The sequence below is a fragment of the Mustelus asterias genome, chromosome 1 (assembly GCF_964213995.1).
Source record: "Mustelus asterias chromosome 1, sMusAst1.hap1.1, whole genome shotgun sequence".
Classification (NCBI taxonomy): domain Eukaryota; kingdom Metazoa; phylum Chordata; class Chondrichthyes; order Carcharhiniformes; family Triakidae; genus Mustelus; species Mustelus asterias.
In genome coordinates this window covers 77,602,291-77,620,896 of record NC_135801.1, presented here as the reverse complement: position 1 = coordinate 77,620,896, position 18,606 = coordinate 77,602,291, and the positions used below count along the sequence as shown (strand labels likewise).

Sequence of the window (18,606 nt, the reverse complement as noted above, 5' to 3'; positions counted from 1 at the left end):
TTTTAGATGTTTCAGGAAGGACAGGGAGGGAGGCAAGAGAGGGGGGGGAGTGGCACTGTTGATCAGGGATAGTGTCACGGCTGTAGAGAAGGTGGACGCCGTGGAGGGACTGACTACGGAATCTCTGTGGGTGGAGGTTAGGAACAGGAAGGGGTCGGTAACTTTGCTGGGTGTTTTCTATAGGCCGCCCAATAGTAACAGAGATGTTGAGGAGCAGATGGGGAAACAGATCCTGGAGAGATGTAGGAATAACAGAGTTGTCGTGATGGGAGATTTTAATTTCCCAAACATAGATTGGAATATCCCTAGGGCTAGGGGTTTGGATGGAGAGGAGTTTGTTAGGTGTGTCCAGGAGAGTTTCCTGACACAGTATGTGGATAAGCCTACTAGAGGAGAGGCTGTTCTTGATCTGGTGCTGGCTAATGAACCTGGACAGGTGGAGGATCTCTCGGTGGGTGAGCATCTTGGGGATAGCGATCATAATTCTATCTCCTTCACGATAGCATTGGAAAGAGATAGGGTCAGGCAGGCTAGGAAAGTGTTTCTCTGGAGTAAAGGGAAATACAGTGTCATCAGGGAGGAAATTAGACGGGTAAATTGGAAGGAGGCATTCTTGGGGAAAAGTACCGAAGGAAAGTGGAGGATTTTCAAGGAATGTTTGTCTGGAGCTCTGCATGACAACGTTCCGATGAGACAGGGGGGTGTTGGTAGGGTACGGGAACCGTGGTGCACGAAGGTTGTGATGAACCTGGTGAATAAGAAAAGAGAGGCGTACAGAAGGTTCAGAGAGCTAGGAGGTGTTAAGGATTTAGAGGAGTATACGCGATGTAGGAAGGAGCTTAAGAAGGAAATTAGGAGAGCGAGAAGGGGTCATGAGAAGACCTTGGCGGGTAAGATTAAGGAGAATCCCAAGGCTTTCTACAAATATGTCAAGAGTAAAAGGATGAGATGTGAAGGCATAGGACCCTTAAAAGGTGAAGGGGGAAAAGTTTGTGCGGAACCGTTAGAAATGGCGGAGGTGCTTAATGAATACTTTACCTCGGTATTCACGGTGGAAAGGGATCTGGGTGGTTGTACTGCTGGATTGCGGAGGACAGAAAGGATCGAGCATGTGGACATAAAGAAAGAGGATGTGTTGGAACTATTGAATGGCATCAAGGTTGGTAAGTCGCCGGGACCGGATGGGATGTACCCCAGGTTACTGTGGGAGGCGAGGGAGGAGATTGCGGAGCCTTTGGCGATGATCTTTGCATCGTCGATGGAGACGGGAGAGGTTCCGGAGGATTGGAGGATTGCGGATGTGGTCCCTATATTCAAGAAAGGGAACAGGGACAGCCCGGGAAATTACCGACCGGTGAGTCTAACCTCAGTGGTTGGTAAGTTGATGGAGAGGATCCTGAGAGACAGGATTTATGATCATCTAGAGAAGTTTAGTATGATCAAAAGTAGTCAGCACGGCTTTGTCAGGGGCAGGTCGTGCCTTACGAGCCTGGTTGAGTTCTTTGAAAATGTGACCAAGCACATTGACGAAGGAAGAGCGGTGGATGTGGTCTATATGGACTTCAGCAAAGCGTTCGATAAGGTCCCCCATGCAAGACTTCTTGAGAAAGTGAGAGGGCATGGGATCCAAGGGGCTGTTGCCTTGTGGATCCAGAACTGGCTTGCCTGCAGAAGGCAGAGAGTGGCTGTGGAGGGGTCTTTCTCTGCATGGAGGTCAGTGACCAGTGGAGTGCCCCAGGGATCTGTTCTGGGACCCTTGCTGTTTGTCATTTTCATAAATGACCTGGATGAGGAAGTGGAGGGATGGGTTGGTAAGTTTGCTGACGACACCAAGGTAGGTGGTGTTGTGGATAGTTTGGAGGGATGTCAGAAGTTGCAGCGAGACATAGATAGAATGCAAGACTGGGCGGAGAAGTGGCAGATGGACTTCAACCCGGATAAGTGTGTAGTGATCCATTTTGGCAGATCCAATGGGATGGAGCAGCAGTATAAAATGAAGGGTACCATTCTTAGCAGTGTAGAGGATCAGAAGGACCTTGGGGTCCGGGTCCATAGGACTCTTAAATCGGCCTCGCAGGTGGAGGATGCGGTCAAGAAGGCGTATGGCGTACTAGCCTTCATTAATCGAGGGATTGAGTTTAGGAGTCGGGAGATAATGCTGCAGCTTTATAGGACCCTGGTTAGACCCCACTTGGAGTACTGCGCGCAGTTCTGGTCACCTCATTACAGGAAAGATGTTGAAGCCATTGAAAGGGTGCAGAGGAGATTTACAAGGATGTTGCCTGGATTGGGGGGCATGCCTTATGAGGATAGGTTGAGGGAGCTTGGTCTCTTCTCCCTGGAGAGACGAAGGATGAGAGGTGACCTGATAGAGGTTTACAAGATGTTGAGGGGTCTGGATAGGGTGGACTCTCAGAGGCTATTTCCAAGGGCTGAAATGGTTGCTACGAGAGGACACAGGTTTAAGGTGCTGGGGGGTAGGTACAGGGGGGATGTCAGGGGTAAGTTTTTCACTCAGAGGGTGGTGGGTGAGTGGAATCGGCTGACGTCGGTGGTGGTGGAGGCAAACTCGTTGGGGTCTTTTAAGAGACTTCTGGATGAGTACATGGGATTTAATGGGATTGAGGGCTATAGATAGGCCTAGAGGTGGGGATGTGATCGGCGCAACTTGTGGGCCGAAGGGCCTGTTTGTGCTGTGGCTTTCTATGTTCTATGCTTAACATAAATATGATCAGGAAACATTACAAAATTTGAAGAGACCTCTATAATTTCTTGAATATTTACCTCAGAGTAACCCCCCTACAAAGTTGTAGCTTCCATCTGTGGAGGAGCCAATTCTACACCTGCCTTTCAACCTTGCAGTTCTTTGTAGCCAGAAATTAGAGATCTCCTCAAAGGTTCAGGCCATGATCCTGGCTACAGTTCTATCAATGATTCAAGCATTCTCCTGTGACCATTGTGGTGTGGGTAATTTCCATTGGCAGATTAATGAAGGAATTTTTGCCAACTCCATAAAATCTGCTGGGATCAGTGGCAGAGTGTGTTGGAGGGAAAATCCTGGAAATTATGTTGCGTCATGCACCACTATGAGTTTTTGGGGCCTTAATGTTTTGTGAGTGTTACAAAATAACAGTTAAACAAAGTAAATGTTAAGTTTATAGCAGTGACAATTTACAATTAGGAGAAACATGAAACAGTCTTTATTATCAAGAATGAAGGCACTCTTACCCAGCACACTAATGAAGAAGGACTGGTCAATTAGTTTATTTCCGTCTGGATCAACAATGTCAAATTTGAAAGCAAAACTTCCACCAGGCTCTCCCTTTTCATGTCTATACTCTACGTATCCTGCAATGCAGAAAAATAATGATTCATAGTAAAAATACAATGGCCATTTAGTCTTTCAATTTGGTTTTGATTATTTTATCATAATACTTAAAATTTAAATTAAGTTATTGGATATTTTAAAATCATTCAAGTTGCTAAAACTGTTAAAAAATGAGAATGCTACAAAATAGTCAAGCTTCCTTTTCAGGAGATTTATGCAGAAGTGCATTCAAGTCCATTTTCATCAACATCAAAGCATTTCCCTATAGTCTGGAAAGCTGATAAGTATTTCAGGCAGTAAATGATGGACAGCATGTGCCTAAATTTTTGTTACCTGTTTTTGGCAGGTGAGTTTCTTCTGAGTACCATGAATGCATACATTATTTCCTGTGTGGTTTATTTTGCAGTTAACATTATCAATAAAAAAAAACAATATGGCAGCGTCAATTCTCGACTTGAGACGGAGAAGTATTTTGTTAAATAGCTATGTATTGTCAGCATTTGCAGCTTGACTTACCTTTGTCAATGTCAGCTTGGGTAAATCTTTTAATTGGTCCCCTGATTGAAATTTGAACCAAATTGTCGTTTTTAGACATCTGCAAACGTCCAACGGACGGATCTTTGGTTATGACAAATGTAAGCTTTTCATCATCAGAATCATTATCTGTAGCTTGCAGGTGCTGTTGTGTGATTACTGATACGGAGCCTAAATGTAAAAGAGAGATTATTTTGTTAAATCAGCAGACGTTATCCAATTGACAGGTCTTTTTTGTTCTGTGTTCCATTATGTGCAGTAATGTCTAGTCTATTGTGTAGTTTTAATGATTGGAAAATCATGGACTGTGTCCTTTTGATTTCCCTCATGTACTGTCTGTGAGCACAGAAGCATAGAACTAGCTCCTACATTTCTACATATATTAGGAAAAAAACATATATTGCAGGCTCCAAGGGAATAATCCATTTCAAAGATAAGCTTATTTTTGATTGAGACAGAATTGCTAGAGATTTACCATTGTTCTTTGGTTAATACTTTAATGCATTTTCTCCAATTCTGAATGAAGGCTCCTTGCTGCAGTACATTTGCACTGTTCTGGGATCGCAGCAATTCCCATAGTCATATAAGCGAAGACAGGGAATGTTAGCAGGGTATTCAACATCAGAGCATCACAGTAGAGTCCAACGCTATTTACGGCCATGTTAACAGATGCACAGTCCAGGATAGTAGTTTAGAACTGAAATTATCGCCCTGCCATCGACCTATCTGAACAGTGATGGATCAAGTTGCAGGTGAAATCCATTGTGTTCACTTGCTGTTACCTGCATATCTCTGTCTCTAGATCTAGGTCTAGATCGAGCTAGTGCCCAACAGAATCCTTGTGGCAATGTCTTTTTAGATCCGATCCGTATTTTTCCACCTTGAATTTAATGGCATGAATTTTCCTGGGGGGGTTCCCCTGCTCATCTGTCATAATTTAAACAAAAGAGCTGCTAATACTTTGGGGAAAATGGTTCAGGCATTGTTTGTTCAAGCTTTGATGAAGAGTCATCCAGACTCGAAACGTTGGCTCTGTTCTCACTCCACAAATGCTGTCAGACCTGCTGAGATTTTCCAGGATTTTCTGTTTCAGATTCCAGCATCTGCAGTAATTTGCTTTTGTATTTATTTGTTCAAAGGTTCTGCAGCTTTTCCACCAGAGTTACAGTGGACAAGCGAGAGGACTCTGATGCAAATTGGCCCCATAAAAGTTTTCTTGTGAATTGAACTCTTATTCTTACCTGCTGAGAACTGTAGGCCACGGTTGGTTGTTAATCTTGGTGCCTCATTCTTCTGCTTTTCCACATGGAACTCCATTTTCCCATTTTCTGTATATAGGCCATCTGTAAAGGCGAAGCGGAACTCATCTGACTGCACACTGGTCCCATCATGGGTATAAACAACTAGTTCATCCAGCACATCCTGGTACGTGAAGGAGGAGCCTTGTGTCAGTACACGGCCATTTTCCAGAGGCTCTGAATAAAATTGCCTTTTCCGTAGCTTGCCTGTTATATTCAATTAAAATAAATAAATATTTATTCAAACAGCAAGTGTTTCATGCTGTCAAGCGTATTACAGCAGCACAAAGTGTTTAAGTAACCCATGATTATGCTACAAAGTGGTGGCTTTTTGATTGATACCTATGATTCCTCAAGCAATACATTGCTAATTTTATCCATGTTGCCATGGGAAATCAGCAAGCAAAGGAAGTGAAAGGACTAATCACTGTAGGCTGAATTCATGCAAATCTTGGCAAGAAACAGCAAGCTGCATTTATATAACACCTTTAATATAAAAAAGAAATAAAGTAAGGTAAATTAAAGTTATTTATTAGTCACAAGTTTCTGTGAAAATCCTCTGCTCGCCACACTCCGGCGCCAGTTCGCGTTCACTGAGGGAGAATTAAGCACGGTCAATTCACCTAACCTGCACATCTTTGGACTGTGGGAGGAAACCGGAACACTCGGAGGAAACCCACGCAGACACAGGGAGAATGTGCAAACTCCGCACACACAGTGACCCAAGCCAGGAATCGAACCTGGGTCCCTGGCACTCTGAGGCAGCAGTGCTAACCACTGTGCCACCGTGTCAAGGTGATTCACAGATTGATATACAGACAATGACCACCAAGCCAGGAAAGGGGCAATTAAAAAATCAAAAGACCATAAGACATAGGAGCAGAATTAGGCCACTCAGCCCATGGGAAGGCAAAGGGATGTCTGGTAAGTGGGAGGCTTTCAAAAGTGTGTTAACCAGGATTCAGGCACATTCCTCTTAGAGGGAAGAGCAAGGCTGGCAGAAGTAGGGAACCCTGGATGACTCGGGACAGTGAGGCCCTGGTCAAGAAGAAGAAGGAGGCACATGACATGCATAGGCAGCTGGGATCAAGTGAATTCCTTGAAGAATATAGAGGGTGTAGGAGTAGAGTTAAGAGAGAAATCAGGAGGACAGAAAGGGGACACGAGATTGTTTTGGCAGATAAGGCAAAGGAGAATCCAAAGGGCTTCTACAAATACATAAAGGGCAAAAGAGTAACAAGGGAGAGAGTAGGACCTCTTAAGGATCAATAAGGTCATCTCTGTGCGGATCCACAAGAGATGGGTGAGATCCTAAATTAATATTTCTTATCAGTATTTACAGTTGAGAAAAGCATGGAAAAGCAGGGAACTTGGGGAAATAAATAGTGATGTCTTGAGGAGTGTACATATTACAGAGAAAGAGGTGCTGAAAGTCTTAAAAGCGCATCAAGGTAGATAAATCCCCGGGACCTAATAAAGTGTATCCCAGGACATTGTGGGAGACTAGGGAGGAAATGGCGAGTCCCCTAGCTGAGATATTTGAATCATCAATAGTCATGGGTGAGGTGACTGAAGATTGGAGGGTGGCAAATGTTGTGCCTTTGTTTAAAAAGGGCTGCAGGGAAAAGCCTGGGAACTACAGGCCAGTGAGTCTCACAGCTGTGGTGGGTAAATTGTTGGAAGGTATTTTGAGAAACAGGATCTACAGGCATTTAGAGACGCAAGGACTGATTAGGGAAAGTCAGCATGGCTTTGAGAGTGGAAAATCATGTCTCACAAACTTGATTGAGTTTTTTCAAGGGGTAACCAAGAAGATAGATGAGGTTAGTGCAGTTGATGTTGTCTACATGGACTTTAGCAAGGCCTTTGACAAGATACCGCATGGTTGGTTGTTGCATAAGGTTAAATCTCACAGGATCCAGGATGAGGTATCTAAATGGACACAAAATTGGCTTCTTGACAGAAGCCAGAGGGTGGTTGTAGAGGGTTGTTTTTCAAACTGGTGACCAGCGGTGTACCTCAGGGTTCAGTGCTGGGTCCACTGATATTTGTCATTTATATTAACGATTTGGATGAGAATATAGGAAGCATGGTTAGTAAGTTTGCAGATGACACTAAAATTGGTGACATAGTCGACAGTAAAGAAAGTTATCTCCAATTGCAACGGGATCTTGATCACTTGGGCCAGTGGGCTGACGAATGGCAGATGGAGTTTAATTTAGATAAATGTGAGGTGATGCATTTTGGTAGATTGAACCAGGGCAGGACTTACTCAGTTAATGGTAGGGCGTTGGGGAGAGTTACAGAACAAAAAGATCTAGGGATACATGTTCATAGCTCCTTGAAAGTGGAGTCACAGGTGGACAGAGTGGTGAAGAAGGCATTCAGCATGCTTGGTTTCATTGGTCGGAACACTGAATACAGGAGTTGGGACATCTTGTTGAAGTTGTACAAGACATTGGTAAGGCCACACTTGGAATACTGTGTACAGTTTTGGTCATCCTATTACAGAAAGGATATTATTAAACTAGAAAGAATGCAGAAAAGATTTACGAGGATGCTTCCGGGACTTGATGGTTTGAGTTATAAGGAAAGGCTGGATAGACTGGGACTTTTTTCTCTGGAGTGTAGAAGGCTGAGGGGTGATCTTAAAGAGGTCTATAAAATAATGAGGGGCATAGATCAGCTAGTCAATATCTTTTCCCAAAAGTAGGGGAATCTAAAACTAGAGGGCATAGGTTTAAGGTGAGAGGGGAGAGATACAAAAGTGTCCAGTGGGGCAATTTTTTCACACAGAGGATAGTGAGTGTCTGGAACAAGCTGCCAGATGTAGTAGTAGAGGTGGGTACAATTTTGTCTTTTAAAAAGTATTTAGATCATTACATGGATAAGATGGGTATAGAGGGATATGGGCCAAATGTGGGCAATTGGGATTAATTTAGGGGTTTAAAAAAAAAGGGCGGCATGGACAAGTTGGGCCGAAGGGCCTATTTCCATGTTGTAAGCCTCTATGACTCTGCTCCGCCATTCAATCATGACTGATTTTTTTTTCTCATCCCCATTTTCCTGCCTTTTCCCCAGAACTCCTGATCCCCCTTTTAAGGGGTGGTCAAAGGATGGGATTTGAGGAGATGGTGGGGTCAAATGAGGGAGTTCCAGAGATTAAGATCCAGGCAGCTGAAGCTTCTGTCGCAAAGTTGAGGAAGAGATTTTTCAACATGAGGGTTTGCGAGACCGGGAGCCAATGTGTGTTAGTGTGGAGTGGAGTGGAGAGTGAATGGAAATGAATAAGGACATGAGGTGTGCAGAGTATTTTAGAGTTTACGGAGGGAGGGGGTGGATAGGATATATATATTGCAAATGTGGTTCAACTCAGGGTTGAATAGGTCACTCGACTGCACACTCTGGTTCAGAATCAGTGGCAAGATAATGGAGTTTGCAGCAAAGTCAGAGAAATTTTGGGTGATTATTTATTTTCAGGAATCAAGAACATTTCTGGGCCCCAAGACCGCCTGAGTCGGCAGTATGTATTCTGCAGTGATCTTTGGGGATAGACCTCCTCTAATTGGCCACCTCTGCTGTTCAATTAACAGCTGACAGATTCCTGGGGCTGTAGGTCCATTGTGGCAGATATCCACTCCATCTGACAAAGGAGCAGTGCTCCGAAAGCTTATGGTATTGCTACCAAATAAACCTGTTGGACTTTAACCTGGTGTTGTGAGACTTCTTACTGTGCTGTAGGTCCAAGCAGAGGGCCCGCAGCTAGGGATGGCCAGCCAGAACAGGAGAGCAGTACTCAGGCAGAAAGGAAAGTGCCTCAAAATGAGGTAACTTCGGAAGTGTGCATAAAATTTCAAAAATGGAGAAGAACGGAGCCCGTAGAACCTTCAGAACAAATGGAAAACCCCCTGGGGGATTTATTTGGGCCCCAAATACGGCCTTACTTACCCGTGGCCTAGTCATTGGAGCATCAAACTCTGATGGCCATTGCCATGAGGCTGCCCCCACAGAGCTGTGGGACACAGGGGTAGTTCGCTCTAACACTGGGAAAATACTGGTGGAGTACCCACTCCTCCCATCATTAGTATCTGAATTGATCATTACTGATTACTAACCAATACTGGGTGGGTAGCCATTCACCAGTAAGATTGGTGAGGTGGGAATGCATCGGCCTGTCAACCGGAAGCCCTAATCTAGTTTGCTCCCAATCCTGCCTTCAAATGTGCCTCCACAGAGCAGGGAAGATTTCACCCAATATGACCTCCCTAATGATTCAACTCACAAATTCCCTGTCAAATCCCTTATTGAGATCTGCCCTTTGGATTTACCGTGGTTGGGTTTTTTGGTCACTCTTAAAACCAGTTCATTCTCAGGTGTGTCCAGGTCCTGGAGGTTAAGGGAGGTGTTTCTAATCACAACACCTGCTCCTTCCTTTACTTGCACAGTTTCGACACTCATTTTGGGTGGTTCATCATTCTTTTGCTGGTGAGAGAAACAGAGAAAATGATTTCATTTCTGTCCTTTTGATAATATGTATATGTAGAATAATTTCTACAGTATTAACAATTGGCAACAATGAGCTTGTATACAAAACACAAAATATGAACATTGAAAGGGGATGAAAACATCATTAAATAATGGAATAGTTAACCCCAGCTTTGTGATCTGAACTCCTAATCTATCTCTACTTTCTTTTATCTGACAACAGGATTACAATAAATTTTATCAGACAGGCTGTCCAGCACCCAAACTGTTTGTGTAGAAATTTGTTTGCCACACAAGCAGCAGTTACATAGAGCTTACTGTATAGAAACAGGCTATTTGGCCCAATGGGTCTCCACATGTACCTTACATAATTGAACTTTATTTACCAACTCTCCTATTTATTTCTCCCTCAAACAGATATTTAGCTTTCTCTTTAGTGCAATAATAGTGCTCGGCTGGCTGAGCAAGTTTCTCTTAAATTCTTTTCTGGATTTATTAGTGACTATCTCAGTGCTTTATTTAAGGGCTGCCCTACAAATGGAAACATCAAGCAGAATTGAATGCCCTGCACAAGGCAAGTTTGGTGACGGAATATTTAATCGAGTGGAAGGGTACTACAATGGGCTCCCAACACCTTCCCACCTCTGCCCCTGTTAAGTCCTTGGCTGGAAGACTCATGGCCACCCTGCCGCTGTCAGCTGAGGCCCTCAAGATGGCAATTAAGCGGGAGGGAAGCCTTGCTGTCGGGCACTCAGAGCCCCATTGAGTAGGCTGGCATCAGGAAGGAGGGGGCTCACTCAGTGCCACCCTCTGTCCTTACTGCCAACTCCCCTCTCCACCACCATGAACTCTCTCCAACTCTCGCAAGCCCCCAGCACTCACTCATCTGTGACCTGGGTGCCTCGGTGATCCTGGGTCTTGGATGTGTGCATTGTGCACAGTAACCACCATTTCCCAGGTGGCGCTACTGAGCATTGCAAAGTTACCAGCCTCTGATTAGTCTTTGATCACAAAGGCCCACTGATTAAGCACCTGGTTGACACTTATTTCAGGATTATTAGGAAGTATTGAGAGGGATTTTCTAGATTGATGGTACATTAGAAGGGTTGCGGATAGTGTGGAAATGTAGAAGTAATAGAAAACATTGCGAAGGACAATTGCTGGGCATCGAGGCATGGAACTATTGAGAATGGCTTCAGGGATAACGAGGGAGGTGGGGGTTTAAAAACTAATTGGAGGAGATTGCAAAGTCTGCATGCACTAAGCTACTTAGTAGTGAAATCAGGAAGCAGTTGCCTATATAGAAGTGTAATTAATTCTGAAACTATCTCCCACAAAAGTCAATGGATTTCAGGCCAATTGAAATCTAAGATTGCAATGGTAGTTTTCTGTTAGATAAAGGTATTAAAGGATATTGATTAAAAGGTGGATAAATGGGATTGAGGCACATGAATGGCGGAAAAGGTTTGAAGGGCCTGCTCCTGTTTTTATGCTGTAACTGAGATGTAGAAGCAATGGGAGTTGGGATTTTGTTTAGAAATTATTCAAGAAAAGGTTATGTATTCTCCATGTACTGCAAAGGATGTACAATCTGGGGAAATTACAAAAGGGCCGTTGATCTAGAAGGATTAAGATGATCAAAAAAATGTTGGGCCAACATTGGGCATCTGGATAACCCTTTGTCAGAGCTGGTCATCCAGACTTGGAAGATTGGCTCTATTCCCTCTCCACAGATGCTGTCAGACCTGCTGAGATTTTCCAGCATTTTCTGTTTTTATTTCAGATTCCAGCATCCACAGTATTTTGTTTTTTAAAAAATATTGTGAAAGGTCTGGTATTTGGTAGTATTGGAGGCTTAGGTTGGGTAGCATTTTTAAGAAGGATTAAGGCTCCAAGACATAGTGAATACCTTCCTCCCAGATGTCTTAAAATAATACCTGCTTGGTGGTTAGTTGGGTAGCTCGTTTCAGCTAAAGGCCTTAGAGGTATGAGGTGGTGCACCTTGATAGACAGAATAAAGGGAGGAAGGATCTCGGGTTACAGATACACAATTGCTAAAAGTAGTAATGCAAGTTAATAAAGCAAAAAAATTCCACAATGGGTTTCATTTTTCGAGGGTTAAAATTGAAAAGCAAAGAAGTTTTGTTAACACTTGTATGGAAGTTCGGTTAGACCAGATGTGGAATACTATTCACAGTCCTGGTCTTCATATTATATAACGATATGACACAATCACAGCAGATACAGAACTGGAAGGATATATTTGCCGTATTCAAAGATTAAACAGGCTGCGACTCCTTTCTCCAGAAAAGTGAAGATTGTGAGATGGCTTGATTAAGGTCTTGAAGTTTATGGAAAGGTTTGGCAAAGTAGATGTTGAGAATATCGGGGGAATTTGATGCCCTTCCTTGAGGCAACAGGCAAATATGGAGCTGGGGGTTTATTCAGATGGAAGAGTGCTGAGTGGGGACCCTGCCACCTTTCCCCCTCTCCCCTGATTAACTAATCTGGGACAGAAAGGTTCTTTGATGGCCTACCTGCCAAGCCAACTGAGGCCCCTGAATAGGCAATTAATGCCTACTTAAGGGCCTCAACCTGATATCGTTAGTAATCAGAGAGCAGCAGGCAGGGAAATAATTAATAAGAGCCATCCATTTTTCTAACCCCAGGCAGTGACAACTTCCCTGTGACCCCCATGTCACCCTCACTCACCTGTGGGCTGGATCCCTCGCTGACCCTGGGCCTCTGGTGGTTGTGTTGTTGGCAGCTATCACTGCTTCCCAGGTGGTACTGATGGCAATGAGAAGCCGCTGGCTTTTGATTGGCCAGCAGCTCTTCCCCTCATGCTTGAATGAGGCCCAGAATCAGGAAAGGTTTGGGGGGTGCTGCGAGCCACTCCACTACACTTGGTGCTGACCCTGAAGCACCTCCCTACAACTCCCATCTTGTGGCCCCTCTGCTGCCATTATTCACCTGTGTCGGTGTCAATTGATGATTCTCGGCCTCGAGAAGGTGTAGTGCTGGCAGCAGCCACCACCGACCAAGTGCTGTTGCTAAGCAATGAAGAGCGGTTGGCCTCTGATTGGCCTGCAGCTAGGTGGGACGTCCGCATCTGGGGTTCCTGATCTCAGGGAAGGCCCGAGTGGCACTTAACATGGTGGGTCTTCCCCAGAGGAGATGGCATGGAGCTCTCACCGGCTCTCCATCCTGCAGTCAAAACCCCTGCTGCTTGGATTAAATTACACCCTGTGTTTCTGCTTGTGTCAGAGATCAAAACTAAGAGTCGTAAATACGTGTTACCACTAATAAATTCAAAAAGGAATTCAGGTGGAACCTGTTTACCCAGAAGGTGGTTAGAATGTGGAACGCATTACTACTGAGAATAGCTGAGGTGAATAGTATGGATGTAATTAAAGGGAAGTTAAATAAACACAGATGGAAGGGATACGTTATGCTTTTAAGTTAGATAATGAGTGGTTGGAAGAATCTTGTGGGAAGCATAAACACCGACATGGATCAGTTGTGCCAAATGGCCTGTTTCTGTGCTGCTTATTCCATGTAACTTTGTACTGTATGTCCACAATTACAGTATGAAGGCACCAGGTACTTTACATGCCTCTCAGCTCAGCACAAGGACAGGTATTTGTGGAAACGTGTGGCAAAAGCTATCACCCTCAAACTAACTACTGTTCTTTAAAGTGATTAGTGGAGTCTTGGGTCACAGCTGGGAACGTGGACCCATGACTCTTCTCACAAGGAGAGCAACAGGAAGTGAGGGGTGACACGTGCAACTGGGAGAGGCATCTGGAACGAGCATCAGATGAGAAGTCCTGGGTGATGCTAAAGGGGCAGTATTATCTACATTTAAGATGCAAAACCTGGGGTGGGAGCATTCAATCACAGGCAACTGTTGATAGATAAATTTAAGCATGACTGGAAGATGCAATAGCAATTTTGCAATATGATGGAGTAGCATAAAAATAGTTGGGCCATATATATTTTTGGTGACATCATTCTCTAACATTGGTGACCATCATACATCATAAATAGTTTTAGATTCACCTTGAGACCTAATCAGACACTCAATCATTTCCTAATTCTTAAGCACTGATTTTCTTCCTAATGCACCCAGTGAGAAGAGAATGCATTTAAGTTGGAGGCCGGATTTCAAATCTGATTTATTTCAATGGGGTCCAATATCAAGCGGGTTCTAAGTTTAGTGTTCGGCCCTATTGCATCCAATCTTTCTGGGCACTTTTAAAGTTAAAATCAGGGATTCAATACTTCAGTGTTCCTGATCTGAATTTTTGGTTACTTCAGTAAAAATACTTGCTAGTTGTAAAATATTTAAGAAAGACACAATTTTGTGTCTTTTATCTCTGTGTGTTCAAAGTACAATGAAAAACGAAGAGAAAGTTAATTACCTGTATTATAATGTTGAAGTGGTACACTGGAGACTGAATAATACCGTCGGTCACATAGAAGTCAAAGCCATCTGAAATTGGCTCAATGCTGCGATGGACACTCTGCACATAGTAAATATTATTGTCGAGAATATCTTGTACAGAAAAGGGCACATCTGGGCTGATGATGGCAGCTTGATCAGTTCTTCCTTCTGTCAACAGAACCAAATCACAATTAACTAACAGCTTAGAAAGTTATAACAAGCATATTCTGCACATTAGATGGTTTAAAATCAACCCAACGAGCTGATTTCATTCTCTCGACTGGACAGATCAAAGCTGGTTATGTTCAGTATAGTCCCCAATATTTACATGCTTAAAACAGGCAATAGGTTTTATTGGCCAGAACATAATAACTGTTATCATTTGCATTAATGCCAATTTCAAAGTTGCCAGTTATAGCATCTCTGTTTAAACACATTTTGGACAGAAATTGGTGTGTTTACTCAGTAGTACACACCTCATTAACCTGCACTGAATAAAAGAGTCTTATTAAAGACAAAACTCTTCCACCTTTCCAGTGAATTTGTGCCTACAATTCATTCGCTGTAATAAATGGTCCAAATTCGAAATCTATGCAGTAAGTAAAAAATTCTGGTAATATTGTGCTTTTTCTGTTATATTTCTCTCTATTATAAGGTTCAAATCTGCAAATGCTCAAAATAAATTAGAATTGAAATTAAACTGTTCCAAAATGGAGAATATAAGGTTTAACTGCACGAAAGCACTTAACTCGTCATGTGAAACAGATTAATTCATTGATGTTTCAGCTATAGCACATACATGCACAGCCTTATGTACCACTAAATGCACCCATGCTGCTGCAGTGTTCCATTTTTAATATTTATCTCTAAATATTCAAAAATATATCATTCTAACTGTATTCGATTCTACCTTGGTGTTTCTGAAATTCAAATATCAGAAGAAGAATTAAGGGCTTTAAGAACATCGGCTTTCTCCAATGCTATGCGGTTTTGCCACTTTCATGTACCCAAGTGATTGGGTTGTACCATATAATATGAACCTCCCTTAAGAACTGCACACTATTAATCAGCAGAGTCTCACTGCATTGGATTTTAGATTAAGTGATGCCATAGATCAGGGACTGTGGCCTGAACAAACCAATGTGTTTTGTAGATTATTTAAAATAGCAGAATTTAAAACTGAAAAACAAGTGAAAATTATGAAGCTAGTACAGTCCCACCAATTCCAGGATTCTGGCCATCTGGTCACACTAACTCAACACAAAAAATGCTCTAGATTCTGACAATTAGAAACAAAAGCAGAAAAAATGCTGGAAATACTCAGCAGGTTAAACAGCATCTGTGAAGAGAAACAGATAAAAGTTTCAAGGTCAATGCTGGTCCAAGAAGTAAAAATATCAACCACATTTTACAACATTCAATGAAAGCGATGGGAGTCCCGCCTAACGGCTGGAGTCAGTGAGAGCCGCACATCTTCTCATTTCACAAAGGCCCATCAAATTGGGCAGTGGCAGCCCTTCCCCATGATCGAGAAGCCTGGGGGAGATATCTCACCCATCAAGAGACCGCAGAGCTTAGCGAACCGGACCAAGCAGCTCGGTCAGGTTCATCAACATGGGTAGTATCAGAAATGTCAGACAGATGGCATAAAGTATTCAGTTATTATGGGAGTTGAGAGTTTTTTCGTGTCAAATTTGTATTGAGAAGGTTTCGTTAAAATTGGATTAAACCACGAATCGATTCTTGTCCTTTTTCGTCTCATGAGTAAGAGTACCTGGGTAAACAAGCTTTTGTATAAACAGGTCGAAGGTAGAGACAACAACATGGACATCCAAGTACTGATCAAAGAGAAATGGCTGCATGGGATCAGAAATATATTTATTTAGCAGGTAATTACAAAATATTTTATTGACAATATTTATAAAAACACAATTTAAAACCAAATCAAAATCATATTTTGCATAGACTGATTCAATTTAATGTAATTTAGAAATGCAAGGGGAAGTGAATGATAAGGGAAGATGGTTAACTTGTAGTTTATGCTCTGATGCACCAATGCATTTTGTGATCAGCTAGCTGGTTGATATCTTAGTGGTGTTCCTCTAAAATAACACAAACTAGAAAGTCATATTTATTTTCAAAAATAATATAGAAGATTGCGATTTCTGCCTAATTAACACACTTGCATATGACAGTATAGTAAAATGTTTGCAGCTTTTAAATTTTCTGCAGAATAAATAACATGAGATTTAAATGCAAAATGAGGAAGTTAACATTTTGTCTTTTGAAACATTCCTCTAAGCGACTTCATTCATGAGAATTAAGTTTTTTAATCTCATAAACATATTACAAACAACATATTCAATCTACGATATTTGCCCAACCATTTTACAGGTCCTGCTGTATGTCGGCTGTTGACAAGTTAAAGGTACAAGCTGTATTTTGTTTCTTTATCCCATTCTCTTGTCACCCTCCACTAAGGATCGACACTGAGCAAGCTATGTACTGCTCATGATCCAATGCACACTGCAGCTGGTGCTAATGGAGCAAAATGCCTGCCATTGCCAAGAACAAGACAACACAGTATTGGTTTTGGTTACTTCATTACATCACTACTCTTGGCAGTAAAATCTGGGCTTTTCACCCTTCCTAAGAGATTATGTGGCTTCCAGGTGTGCTGATGAGTGTATGCATTGTGTGGGACAGACAGAATGGCTCAGTAGGTTGCTTCTTATCCATCATCTTCCTCATGTTTACAGAAAAAAACCAGCTATCCCTGTTCCCTCATTTAAACCTATGGTTACGTAAGGCAGGTGCAATACCTCTTTTCAGATTTTCAATGTAGCCAAATGTAGGTGCAGTGATTATCTTTATTAACAAGTCCTTCTCTGGGGTGTCTGGATCTGTTGCAAGGATACTGTGAGACGATAGCAGTATTCTTCCTCCTTCTTCCACCTGCAACCAACATAAAAATATAATTCATTAAATACACTATAAGATGATTGACACTTCATACTACCATTTCAATGGGCAGTGGCGTCAGTTTTTCCAAATCCTTCCTTCTCCATTCATCTTTCCAGGCCACAAAGAAAGACTGCAGAGTTGATCCCAAGCCTTCACAAAGACTACTCGTTCAGTAGCTGTCATGAATTGTGCAACTATCACCCAAAGCAGTTTGCCATCAAACACTTTCATCCAGCAGTTCCCACAACACAGAATTAACTCTTATGGAGAATCACAGGACATCCAGAGCTTTCACACCAATTGAGTGGCTGAACCCCCAAAGGCACAGATCATAAAACACAATGAAGTTATCACTTCACATTGACAGTTCTTCAATTATTTATTTTAAAAACAACAAAGCAACTCATTCCCAGTGAAATTAATATTTTCAATATATGTTGCATATCCTGTAGTTAGTGACATTCCTTTGGAATCCATTATTAGACCATTATCTATCATTAGAGGCCAACTTAAATTACACAAAATGTAGTTGGGTTTGGTTGTAACAGCCTATGAGCATGAAAAGGGCAGTATGACTGCAAACATGCCAATAGAAGTCAGCCCAAGATCATCTGACATTGGTTCTCATGAAACTAGTGACCTTTGGATGCCAGCCAGGCAAAGCACAGGATCTGCAGGCTTAGATGGCTGTGGTGGCCTTCAAGACCAGAAACTCAACTTGACAATTCATATCAAATCAATGGTTATAAGAGCAGGTCCGAGACTAGAAATTCTGCAGCAAGTAACTCAACTTTTGACTTCTCAAAGCCTGTCCACAATCCACAAGGTACAAGTCAGGAGTTTGATGGAATACTCTCCCCTTGCCTGATTTTGCAACTCCAACAACACTCAAGATGCTTGAGATCATCCAGGACAAAGCAACCCGCTCGATTGGCACCCCTTCCATAAACAAACATTCACTCCCATCGTCACTGATGCATAGCAGCAGCTGTGTGCACCATCTACAAAGTACACTGCAGGAACTCACCAAGGCTCCTCAGACAGCATCTTCTAAACCCATGACCACTACCATCTAGACGGACAAAGGCAGCAGCAACACAGAAACACCACCAGCTGCAAGATCCCCTCCAAGCCACTCGCCATCCTGGCTTGGAACTATATCGCCGTTCCTTCACTGCCGCTGGGTTAAAATTCTGGAATACCCTCCCTAACAACACAGTGGATGCACTTACACCAGATGGACTGCAGGAGGCAAGAAGGCAGCTCACCACTACCTTTTCAAGGGCAATTAGGCATGGGCAATAAATGCTGTCTAGCCAGTGAAGTCCACATTCCTTGAATGAACAAATAAAAAAAAGTAGGTCCCAGGGAGAGTGGGAGGGCAAAAATAAACCTGAGGGGCAGTGTAGTTGCTAACAGCAACTTAAAGTATTCCTGTGGAGCTAAAGGTTACACTTTACTCCTCTTAGCAACACATTTAGGTATAAAAATAAATTTACTTATTGAATTCCAGCTGTCTCTTTAAGGACTGTTCAGTAGACCACTGTTCT

General features: G+C 42.7%; 1 protein-coding gene across 1 annotated transcript in view; it reads right to left on the bottom strand.

Moving 5' to 3' along the window:
• fras1 (Fraser extracellular matrix complex subunit 1) overlaps window positions 1-18,606 on the bottom strand; it is a 469,072-nt gene that overhangs the window by 103,014 nt on the left and 347,452 nt on the right. Inside the window, exons 40-45 of the mRNA XM_078235603.1 lie at window positions 16,915-17,047; window positions 14,070-14,260; window positions 9,489-9,642; window positions 5,104-5,367; window positions 3,845-4,033; window positions 3,229-3,348 (exon numbers count right to left, since the gene is read on the bottom strand). Coding sequence (XP_078091729.1) covers window positions 3,229-3,348; window positions 3,845-4,033; window positions 5,104-5,367; window positions 9,489-9,642; window positions 14,070-14,260; window positions 16,915-17,047 — 1,051 coding nt within the window. The remainder of the gene's footprint in view (window positions 1-3,228; window positions 3,349-3,844; window positions 4,034-5,103; window positions 5,368-9,488; window positions 9,643-14,069; window positions 14,261-16,914; window positions 17,048-18,606) is intronic.